The sequence below is a fragment of the Ciconia boyciana genome, chromosome 1 (assembly GCF_034638445.1).
Source record: "Ciconia boyciana chromosome 1, ASM3463844v1, whole genome shotgun sequence".
NCBI classification, from domain to species: Eukaryota; Metazoa; Chordata; class Aves; order Ciconiiformes; family Ciconiidae; genus Ciconia; species Ciconia boyciana.
Window position 1 is genome coordinate 131,280,876 of NC_132934.1, and position 12,735 is coordinate 131,293,610.

Below are 12,735 nucleotides of genomic sequence, written 5' to 3' on the forward strand. Positions count from 1 at the left end.
AAACTAATTTCTGCTAGATAAAAACAAAGAGCTCCCTAACCTGATCAGCCACCCCTCTCGCCCATCTAAGCCCCCTCACAGAAGAGGGATAAGCCAGGACAGAAGAACAGCCTGCTGTATTTTTTTCTTCAAGGCTGAGCCACGTTTTGGCCTGTCACAGAGGACTCATTTGTTCTCAAAAGCCAATGGAATTACATTAGCCTGAAACATAAAATTTGGTAGTTGGATTGCTATGAAGAGATGATCCCTGAAATAAAATAAAATTAAAGAAAAGGTAGTTCTCTCTCTTTGCGTCTCACAGAGCTGCTCTTTGTCATGGAGCGAGCATAGCTTTGCTGAGAGAGGGACCTGAAAACTGTGCAAGTGGAGGCATGGCTTGCGAGGCAAAGAGGCAGCGGCTGTGCTTGCGCACGCTCTTCTGAAATACGTACTCCAAACAGTTTCTTGTGCACTCTTTTTTTTCATGGCAGTAACACCCATGGCTTCAAGCGCTCCATTTCCCCACTTCCCTGGAAACAGACCAATCTGGATTGGTTGATACTGCCACATTTTTCTGATGGAGAGATGACAAAAATGTAATACTCCTTTATGAAGGGAAGTATTTTTTGATTTAATAAACCAAATTTAAGCTGCATTTAGACACCTCTCTGTCTTGTGCTGCATTTTTATACATATATCATGCACCATTTTTGTGTCCCCTACGGAATAAAACAAATATTTTCCATTATGCTATTCTCTACATAGCCTCCTAGTCCCTAGTAAAGAGAAGAATTTATCTCCATCCATTTCTTAGAGAAAAGAGCATAACTATATTTTCATCATGTCTTTGATATAAATCCTGTGTTTGTTAAGGATACAGAAAGCTATTTCACAAGAAATGTCTCCCGTGCAGTTATTACACTTCAGCAGGTATAATTAATACAATTTTATTTGCAGCATTAATTTAAACCTTGGAGATCAAATAAGGATCCTGTTTTCACAATCTGTGTTCACAAATAATGACTCTATGTGTTCCTTTTAAAGGTCAATATAATTCAAACTGGTTCGGAGACAAATTCTCCTTAGGACTTGTATGCTTAGCAGATGCGAGTTGAGGTAACTACATTTAACATCAAGAAGATGACAGATTCACATCACCTGCGGACCCAGGCCAAGTTTGCCAGCTTAAAATAGCTTTCAGCAAGTATACAGTAAAACAGTTGCCTTATATAATAAGCACAGAAAAATTACGCACCGATACACGTGCATACACAGTAGTAAGACTTGAAATGTTCCACGGAAATGTCAATATTCCAGTAACCTGTTTTCTTCATGTTTCTATTTCACCATTTCCCTTCTGACACAGAGATTACAATTTTCTTCCTTTTTATTAATATCACAAATAGTGATCACTCAACTTTTTTACATGATCCCTGTCACATGAATTCTGTTTTCTGTTACTGAAAGTATTTTCCCCTTCGTGGTTTGTTTTAATACTGTGACATAATAAATGCATGTTTGGTGTCATGATGAGTGTGAGAGAAATCTTTGTATTTCTGATGTAATTTTGAAACATCACAGTGTTACAGAATGAAAAAAACCACCAAATCTAACACTTTACGATACTCTCTTCATTCAACCTGCCAAAGGTAGCACATGACTTATTTAATATATAGAAAACAGAGTTTCTATCTGCCCAGTTTTAATAAAGTATCAGGACAAAAGAACCATAAAATGTCCTGAATATTAATTTTCTCTTCTCTAACATGCACTAAACAATTTTTGGTTTCAAACTGCACGGTTAGACAAATTTATAACCAAGTATGTGCAACAGTAAGTAATAAATCAGCATACAGACATGAATGTATATTGATACGGGAAAACAAATTTTAAGAAAGCAGTTTTACTCAATAAAATAAACCTTTGGCCCATGAGAAATCAGCTGCATTCCCCCTATCTTTTGTCGACTCAAGGTTTCACTCCACATATACATAAACAATACTTTTCCAAACACCTTTATAGCTGACACCAGATACCTGAACCAGATAACCTCAACCAAAATACAAAGAATAAAGTTACAAAGGTGTTAACTGAAACTATGCAACTTTCTGTAAGTTTGGCTACAGAATCTTTAAATTTAAAGATATAAGGTATCAATGACAAAAATTAAGATGCTCCAAATTTGCAGGCAATACAGTAAAAGTTTCCAACCTAATTTTAAGGGAAATCGTAATGAAAGACATGATAGTCCTTCCACAACCTTCTCAAACTATACTGGCCATGAAGAAAGGGAAAAGGAGAGCTGGTATTATGTACAACACTGTACACCACCTTCAGTAGGTCACTGGTCTTTTAAATAATCTCTAGTGAACAAATAAGATTTCAGAAAGTTTTTAGTAGATAATTACACTTCCTGATTTTGTAATTAGTGGAACTACATGTAATTACATAATAATTATGACGGTAATTACGTAATTAAGATGTATAATTATGTAGTAAAAAACATTATGGAAATAAAAGCCATCAACTGTATAAGCACAATACATTTTTAAAAATAAATTCTGTATCATCTGTTTAAAGCTACCATTTTCCTCAAAATATCAAAGTGATTATGAGCCATCACTGGCAAGTTCTAAAATACATTTCTTATGAGACTTAAAAATCATACAGATAATTGTATCTTTTTTTAAATCTCTTTAAAGCCTTAGCTTTACATTATCCTTCTGATGTCTAGGCACATGTATACTGAATGGATTATACAGAGTTAAATTGTTTATATTTCCAATTTCTACTAAAATAATTCAAAAAAATTAGCATCGACGTCAGAATTCTGGTATCTAAAAGACAGGATTTTTTTTTTTTTTTTTTTTTGAGTACACTGCCAGATCCATCAAACTTAACGGTCTTCTAAAAGGAAAAACATGCTAGTCTTGCACTTTCCATTAGAGAAAAGAGCTTACTGCTGTGAGAAGCAGTAGTCATTAAAAGTCCTGTCACTTCTGACTTGCATTTAACAGAACTGCCCCCCAACAAAAAACAACCCCAAACTTTATTAACAGAGATGAAACTAGAAAGAGAAAGGTCCCTATAAGAAAAATGTCAAAGACTTGCAGCTAAAAAAGAAACAGTGAAGAAAAAAGAGCTTTAAAAAATATTTTCTGTTTAGAGAAACTCACAAGACAACTGATAAAGGAGGCAGATGACATTAGAGAAACCCATTATAAGCCCATTGCATGGGCTATAACAAGTTGGCATGTATGTATATACTTAAGTCAGAAAAAAGTCCTGAAGTGCAAATGAGAAGATATTTCTGTTCACTTTTTCCCACATACAGGAGGAAAAAAAAAAAAATTTAAAAAAAAAATCTATCAGTAGCAGCAGGATATTTATTTGAAGACACCAAATAACCATCCCAGTTCAGGAGGAGTCAGAAGTTAGTTAAGCCACTACTTCATCCCACCTGCAATATTAATACAATGTGCAAGGAAAAAAGTCTTCATTAATCAAAACCATTTTATTAGCGGTATGAGCCACAGTAAATGCACTCCTGTCATGCCACAGATTTCCCACATTGTGGACATATCATAAGGGTTTTATCTCATTATTTCCATTTATTTCATTCACAAGCAGAGAAAATAACAATTCATAACTCCAAAAGAGGTGTCACAGCCCATTAAGTTTTGTGCTTGGAGAAAGGGTTATAGAAATGTACAGTGTAATTGGGTTTACTTAGATTTTGTAGGTTTAACAAAAACACCACACGAGCAGAAATAGAATGGAGAAAAAGTTACACTTAAGACGTTAAAAATGTCCAACTGACAATAAAAAAAGTATGATCATTATGGGACGATAACTTAAGATTTAAAGATCAGCTACCAGCCCATACATTACTTCAAACGGGTCAAAAAACCTACAGTGAATAATTTTCAATAGTTTTTGCTTTCAAAAAAGTTAGTGAGATTTAAAAATACTCAAGAAACGGTGACTCAAATTTAAGAAAAAAAGTTCATCAATCTTTCTCTTCAAAACAACACATTAAGGAAAAATGAACAAGTGCTTTTGAAGATATACTCAAAGATTAAATTCTTGAAAATTATTATTTTACAATCTCTTCAAAACAACATGATTGGAAGACAAAGTACTTGACAGCAAACGTGCAGAGGAGCATTTGTTTGCTTGGATGTAAAGATCACTATAGTGAACTGAAGTCTTAGCAATAGTGTCTGGAGATGTGACGCAAACAGAAATGCTTTGTTTATCGAACTGTACTCTCTGAAAAGAGATATGCCAAGCTTCAGCTGTTGCCATCTTAAAAATAAATGCATACACATGTATGCAAGCAGGTTATTTATGTGATTTCTCCTTATCTTCCCCTGGAAAGTGCACGCAGAGAACTATATCCCCTTCCTTATTTATTGCAACAAGTACTTTTCTGTAGTCTTCCTGCCTGTATATTGATAAAAATGTGGCAAATTCTTCTGATGCCAGAAGTCTCCATTTCATTACACTAGTTTCACATACAATACAATCCTTCCAGCTCCATCTCACACCTGCTCTCCTCCCTTTATCTGGCTGAACCTCCACACTGTATCTCAGAGCAGGAACACCTCCTTGCTCTGGCCCATCCTTTCAGCCCCAGTTGCAGTCAGTCCGTCTCCCTCAGTCTCACCACCATCACCAGCTGACAGGAGGACACAGACTAAACCACGCTGACAAGCAGCTCTGCCAACATCCCCATTATAAATTGTCTTCTTTCAAAGAGTTATAAAAAACCCAAAATAATCACTTCAACCTGCTACTCGGCACACCAAGTTATGAACATACTGGGGAAAAACCACCCAACACTGAAATGATAGGATTCCCACAAATATTCAGAGCTGAATGTTATGGTTTTCTGTCTAGGTCACACAGCTTAGAAGAGTTTCATTTTTCCCAACGGAATTTTGCAGTTTATTCATCCATAAATTAAACTAGGCACTTTTGGTGTTTGCATGGGAGGGTGGAGTGAGGCACACACAAAGCTGTGATAAAAGTGTGAAAATATCCTCTGAATATGTGTTTGGTTTTACAAAACCGCAGTCCGTAAGTATGTGATCAAAACAATTATATTCTGTTTCCACAAAGTGGCATATACTTTGAAGATGTAGGTCTTCCTAACAAACAGGAACATTTAACCACCTTTCCCAAAGTTATCCTTCTCCCATCCTCACGTTCTTCTGCTTACCCATTAGACAGATATGCCCAGACTTTTCGGAATCCAATAACCGTGGGCTCAATAGTTGAAAATATGCTGTGAAAGAATATACCACAGCATCTTTGCAATTTGTGCCTCTGAAATACTTAAATGTGTTGCAAACAACATTTGTGACCTTCCCTCTCTTAGAAACGGGATGGTGGAAAGATGGTGGCTTTCAGTCCCATTCTCAGTATGGAACAGAAAAAAAATCCTATGACCAGGATCCTATTTCTCTAAAAAAACTGCAGCACCATAAACAACCTCAGTGATACTAATGCTTTTGGAATAATGCTGCAGTCACCGTGAATAAGGAGGCTGCAGTATCCTTATCTTCCATGAAGGCTTCTATTTGATGCCAGGAGGGGGAACTGAACTAGCGACATCTGTGTGAAGCAGAGTAGTTGTACTGACTTTATGTGAGCTCCATTTCTCTTCATTTTTAAAGGTTTTCATTTTACTGTAGAAGCAAAATGAAAACAGTAATATCTTTGAATATTTAACAATACCAATATTTGAATAGAATAATGATATAAAGCTTACTACATTCTATTTTGATCTCCTGATGACATAGCCATAAAAATACATTGGTTTCCATTTCTGAAGTTAAGGCGTACAGAGCGAGCATACTCCTGTATTTAAACATCACGTGTTTAAAACCACTGATAGTTTACCTATCCTTTTTTCATCCAGATGAACAGAGGATGCTACTACTTTGCTACTCCTGCTGCTTCTTACTGCTCTGGCTGTTCACCTAGGTAGCAATGTCTGACTAAACCCACAACCCAGCTTTGAAAAACTAAGTATAACAAAGTGCTGAAAACGTTTTGAGTATGTTACTAGTCACAATGGAGCACTTTTTCCTTTCCTGATTAAAGAAATAATTGAGAACAAACAGCCCTTATGGTATTATTGGTATCTGTAAATTAGGGCATAGTGATATTGAAAATTAAATTGTTTTTTGACCCGATACTAACTGTGCAACTGTTCCTAATTTAGAAAGACAGCAAAAAATTTCAGAATTTCACTGTGTGTAGTATGAAAACTAAGAACCTTGCACTGTTATCACAATGTTAACATATTAAACTTGTATCATCATGACAGACCTTAAACTTCCAGGTGAATGGAAACATTTGTTTGGAGGACAAATGTTACTATTAATAATAGGACTAAAGACCCATAACTATATAATCCTATAATAACCCATAAATATATAATTCCTGGATGGTATAATTGACAGCTAACTTCACCAGCCACTGAAAGAACAAAGCATCATGTAGACCAACCAGCTTATTTTTGATTCTTACAAGGAAAAGATGGACCAACAACAGTATACAATGATTACAGTAGATCACAAATGAAACAGGAGTGAACACTGTTGTTGCAAATGTTGTAAACACCATACTGGTATAAACAAACAGAAGAACGGTCTGCAAAACATGTTAATTAATCCTTCTGCTGTATTCCACTCTGATAGATCTGACCTACTGAAGGTCTATAAAAAAAAAAAAATATGCAGAGAAGTGGAAAACTCTTCCCTTGTTCCTCCAAAAAACTCAGGTTTGTAGTTGAAAGACAGACAATAGCATACAGGTTTTAAATATGTAAAACTCTAAGAGAAAGAAAATATTCTATCACCCATTGTGCATGGAATAAGCCTCAGAAAGCAAAATTCATCTTAGATATAAAGAGCTTTCTAGAGTAAGTGATGTAGAGTAAGTGATGTAGAGTAAGTGATGTAGAGTAAGTGATGTAGAGTAAGTGATGTAGAGTAAGTGATGTAGAGTAAGTGATGTAGAGTAAGTGATGTAGAGTAAGTGAAGTACCAGAAGAAACCAGTTGTAAAACCTGACAAGTTGTAGAACCTGCATCACCAGAGGTTTTTTAAATTTAGCCTATCTTTAAAAAGTAGGCTATAGTATTGATCCTCTTGCACGGAAAGGGAGCAGGTTGAATGTCTTTTTGGACTCCCACTGATTTCACGACTACTATTTTAGATTCCATTTCAATAAATAGTGTGGACCTTCAATATAGATAGCTGAACAAACAAAACCTGTTCTGTAATTAAGGTTTCGTATTTTGAAGAGGCAAGTATAGAAAATGCAAGTGAACTAGTAGTGAAATCTCAAGGTTCTGAATGAAAGAAGACATGAATTCTTTCAAACTACAGTGGAAAACACATTTATATCTTGAATCTCCAGCCATTGAAAAATCTTTCTTTTTATAGAAGAATACTCCAAGATGAGTAACAACCTAAAGCTGCTATTAAGAATAAACAGAACCTACAAGAAAGAAGAACAACTGGTCTTTAAAAGCTCAGGAGAAATGGCAATAAAAGGTAGAATCGCCTAAAGTCCGTGCAATTTAGGCTTTGAAAAACAATGTCCCAAAACAAAGCAAACACCTCCCCAAACCAAAATCAAAACAACAGTAAATAAGTGGTTTAGTCACATAAAAAGTAAAAAGGAGACTGAAAACACCAAAGTGGTACAAAACCTAAATTAAAACTTTGCCACCATTTTGGATAAAAGCAATGATGCTGATCACAGGCCAAGGACAGAATGGCTGTGAATGATGGAGTGGAAACAAAATTTTTTGGCTTCCAAGGGAAAACAAAGATGAGCTTCATGCACAACTACAACAAAATTGGAATACGAAAATCATTTCAATCCTACAGAGTTTTAAATTAAGTCTATCAAATCAGTAACATATATTAATAGAAAACAGAACACTGGTATTGATAAAATAAAAAAGTGACCCAAATAGCCATAGGCAATTATCCTCAAGTTCTGCATGTATTTTAGGGCAATAGAAAGATGACTTCCTCCCAAAAGATATCTGAAAAATGGGACACAACTGTACATAGGTTTACCAGACTCACCTAGTTAGTCTCTTTGAAGAGAACCAATTTTCAAAACAAAACTAACAGATCTAATTTATCTGGCCTTAACCCCTGCTGCAGCACCAAGACTGAAATCACTGGTTGGCTTAAGAAGATTATACAATAACTCTCAAATAGCTAAGAAAAACATAAAAATACACCATGCTGAAAGGTAAACTGTCCATGAGAAGGTCCCAGCAGAGTTCTTACAATTCCTTGAGAATTATTCTGGAAACTAATTTTATTGAACTTTCTCCGATTAGCAGTGAGGGTCCAAGAAACATTTTCTGATTAAGGCAGAAGGTAGGAAAATATGTGAATGCAGAAGCCACCATACTATTTTTCAGAGATAATTCATCAACCTTGAAGTCTTAAAATTACAAATGAGATTAAGCAGTCCAAAATGAATGAGACCAATAAAATTAAAGAAAAACAAAATACCATGAACCTGAGATATGAACTCATGGTTCCAAAATGACAGGAGGAAAGAAAAAACCCTCAAACCTCAAGATTTGTATCATTACTTAACTACAAGTTAATGATACGATACAGCTATGAATAGGGCATAGATGACTCAAAAAAGCACCAGCAGAGGTACTTCCAGCAAACGTACAAATCCAGCGTACAAGACACTGGATAGATACCATCTAAAATACCATGTAATTTCTAGTTTCTCATACTCAAAGATTAATTCAACCTAGAAAAGACTGCACACAAAGGTGCTAAGAGGAAGGAACATGCAGCAGAGACCAATTCTTCCTAAAGAAAGCTAAGAGTATCTCTGCCTTAGTTTAAAACAAAATAGAGATGTTACCACTGTTTCCAAAAGCATAGTGGAGAACATCAGGGAAGGGAAATAAATAAACATTTAGTGAATGGACTTAAACGAGACACAAACAAGTTAGACTGGGAAAATTATAGTGAATTTTCAGCCATCACAGAATGAGGGTCTGAAACACATTCTGAACAGCAGTGAAAGGGGAAGAACCACCCACAGGTTTCAAAATGAAGTGCCATAAACTTGCAGTCCTTAAAGATGTGGTGGTCTGCAGTAGCAGGGGATTGGATGTGATCACCCATGAAGCCTCTTCTACTCTTATGTACTTATATTAGGCAAGAGAGCTAACTACACAAAGTAATTTGGTTTCAGCTAGCAGTGGCATCCACCATATAACATTCCTTCAGTACATCTACAAAGTTGTATTAGACTGAGATGGCTATACAGCGTGACCTTCTTTGGATGTACAAAGTCATTCTGAAGTGCAAGCATCAGAGTGAGTTCACTGTCTTAGAGGGATTAGGAAAGGAAAGGAGAACCTCTAAAAGAGGAAACATAAGTACAACAAGTCAAAACCAGACTCTTTGCTTATTTGAGCATTTTTTAGCTAAGAGGTTACGCTATTTTGATTTTCATATAAGGCTTATCAAAATAACATCCAGAAAGACTGAGTTTCATTTAGTCTCTTTCCATCACCCAGCAACCTAGCTGGTGACGCAGGGCAGGGGTGGGGAAGACTGTCACAGCAGAGCAGCTATCAGAATAGTAGTCTCCAGCAGTAGCACCTTTTCTTCACAGGCACCACCAGAACCGCCCAGAGGATGCAGTGGAAGTGCTCTCTGTGGACAATGCACTTCAACGGTGGGACCCAAACACGGCTTTATTCAGAATTCAAAGTCGGCCAAGTACTGGCCCACCTCCAGAAATATTCTTCTGTCAGCTTGAAAATCACTTAGCTGCACAAAACCCATGGATCCATTACAGCTTAGAAATGTTTTAGTTCAGAAATGTTATGGTAATTGGAAGAAGAGAAGAAAAAAAATAATCTTCCTAACATTAGCTTAATCTGTATGTTTAAGAGAGCTCTGTAGACAACTAGCACTCCTCCTTTTCTTATGCCATCATTTTCTCCCTGATAAAAAGTGTCTCTTCAATATAATAGTTGAACATAAGTTTTAATTGGCTTTTCTTTTAGATATTCTATACATATGTTTTAATTAATCTATTTATTGAAGCTGACGTGTCCTTCAAACTTCAAGCAAAGAGATTTCTCTAATGGTGTAACATGCAAGAAAAGCACTTTTTCCAAAGCACAGTTGCTTCCAAAGAAGAAAGGAGAAATATAATATATTCTTAAAGTGGTTAACTCCAACACAACACATTCCTCCTTCAGGGGATTCCTAAATTCATACTTTCTTCTATTTTCTGTTTTAGATCACAGCCTCGTAGTTCAGATTTGAAGAGTACAAATGTGTAGGTCTAGTTTCTAGCATGCAAGTTGCTATAAAACTATAGTTAATGAATTAAAAATTTAAACTTACCTTTATCATCTTCAGCAATTACTTTATCAATCGCATATTCCACATCAAAAATGTATCGGTAAAAGCAGAGCTGAGTGTACAGGGCCTTATCAGAATACTGTAATGTAAGAAGATAGTAATTAAAAACTCAACTCAAAAGTGCATCTCTTGCACCCATTTCTAAGTCCACTATCAAAAGGTGATTCTTTCTGTTTTTTTTCTAACAGTTTATATGTTCCATTCACGTCAGATTTTGGAACGATTATTATGATCATTATTATGCTGCAAAATCTCTTTACTACATCTATACACTTTTTCTCACAATTTACCAAGCATTTATATAAATAGTACTAAACTTATCAATTCTGACAGAAACATAAATCACATTTATCCATTCTTATAGATATGCGTATCACAATGATGCTTTAGCAACAAAATGGATGTCATAAGAATGATGGGACAAGGGAATAACTTTAGTGCTTTAGTATATTGTACAATGCAATAATCTCAAAAAGAAAAAGAATTAATGTATATTTTTGATGAATACAGCTGTTTGGCTGTATTCCTTTCCTTCCCCCCCCCCCCCCCCACAGCTGTGGTTACATAAATTGTGAACATGCCATTCAAATAAGAACAGGTGCATATATACCTTTACAGCTATGTCATCATCTTGCTCTACACATCTGTGAAGGCTACTGCATGTTACTAATCACACATTTAGTTCAAAAAATCTGCAGGTGTGTACATGTGAAATATGATATTCACTTAAATGCTCTGAATATGTCAGTGATGTCAAGCCTCTGTGCTATTCCTCTAGCTCAAAAGTACATGCCTGTATGCATTCGTATCTCTGTCACCATTCTGTGCACTAGAAGATTGCTCAAACAGGCCTGAGATCCATCTTGCCCACGCTACAACTAAACCTTTTCAAGTTAATCTTCTTGAACTCTTGTTCAATAAAGCCGCATTCCAGTCCCTGCTGTTTAAGATATTGGAGTTCAAATATTGGCCAACAACAGTTTGAAGAGTTGTGCATTACAAAAATCCAAATTAAGGAGGAGATAACCATAACAGCATCAAACGTGGTAGTGTCCATTTTAATACATTTAGTACACATGCAGATATGTACGAACTCTTGAAGATTTTCTTGATGAGCTATAAAACCAACAAGAATGTGGTTAGACCAACGTAAAACTGCGACTCAGTATATCACAAGGAATGATCCTGAAAATGCAGTGGAAGAGCAACTGGTAAACTATTTCTGCTTATTGGAATTCTGCTTTAACTTAGCTTTTCACTCTTCTACCCAATCAAGCCAAGTTTTGTCACTAAATTCAGCTAATTTTACATTTCTACTGACATGTTATAAAGTATCTATAACTATTAAGCAACTCATGTTGAGACATTTGACAACTATTACTACTGCTTAGTTTTTATATATTTTAACAGTATACTTTTTTCCACTTCATGTGAACCTATTTTAAAAAAAGACACACAGAAGCTTATTTTATTCCTTATTAGCTATTCTACGATATGCATCATCATTATACTATTATACACCAGTTATTTTTAGTAAATCCTGATTACTGCTTCCTGAAGAAGAAAAAAGGAGGACGACAGCGATTAAGTTATTTGTTTAGTTTTTTAGATTCAGCTGTAATTGCTGGTACACATCTCCCTGACTGCACACATGAAGCAGGTTGAATAGAACACTGAAATTACCTCCTTCATAATAGTTTGTTTTGATAATGTATTGTGTGTCGAGATGATGAGAAACAGTTGCTGTCAATTTGATTAGCCATTATATTTTTATGTTAATTGCCATTATTGGGTCCATTCTGTTTAGTGTCACCATAGAAGCCATACAATGTTAGCATAAATAACAAATTGGAGTAAATTAGGAAGATATATTTTTGCCAATTCATTTTAATTGCCCCTCAGTCCTTCCGTCGGTTAACGCAGCTGTTGACCCATAATAAGCGCTAGGTCAATATAGCTGCTTGTCAATTCAGAAATGCAAAGTGCTGTGTTGCTGGTAATGGATATACAACAACCTTTGCCAGCCAACTGAAGCAAACGAATGACAACCCGCATGAAAGAATAAAGCATCAGCTATAGAGTTTAGTGACCTGATATTAGTAGGCAGGCTAATTGAAAGTCACTGCTTAAATGGATAAAGAAAATACAAAAATCAGTATGTAAAAATGTATACATGCACACATAGACAGATATATATATATACACGCACACACTTTTTTTAACTGATAATGTGCTAGTATCTCCTTCCCTGTAGCTTCCTGCCATATCTCACAATTAGTAATTGGTGGAAAACAAAAGGGTTTGA

At 35.6% G+C, this 12,735-nt stretch overlaps 1 protein-coding gene across 3 annotated transcripts in view; it reads right to left on the reverse strand.

Annotated features, from left to right (window-relative positions):
- Nucleotides 1-12,735, reverse strand: part of POLA1 (DNA polymerase alpha 1, catalytic subunit) — a 207,888-nt gene that overhangs the window by 34,955 nt on the left and 160,198 nt on the right. For all 3 annotated transcript variants that reach the window (XM_072848605.1, XM_072848611.1, XM_072848597.1), the window contains one exon: nucleotides 10,413-10,509. In XM_072848605.1, coding sequence (XP_072704706.1) covers nucleotides 10,413-10,509 — 97 coding nt within the window. The remainder of the gene's footprint in view (nucleotides 1-10,412; nucleotides 10,510-12,735) is intronic.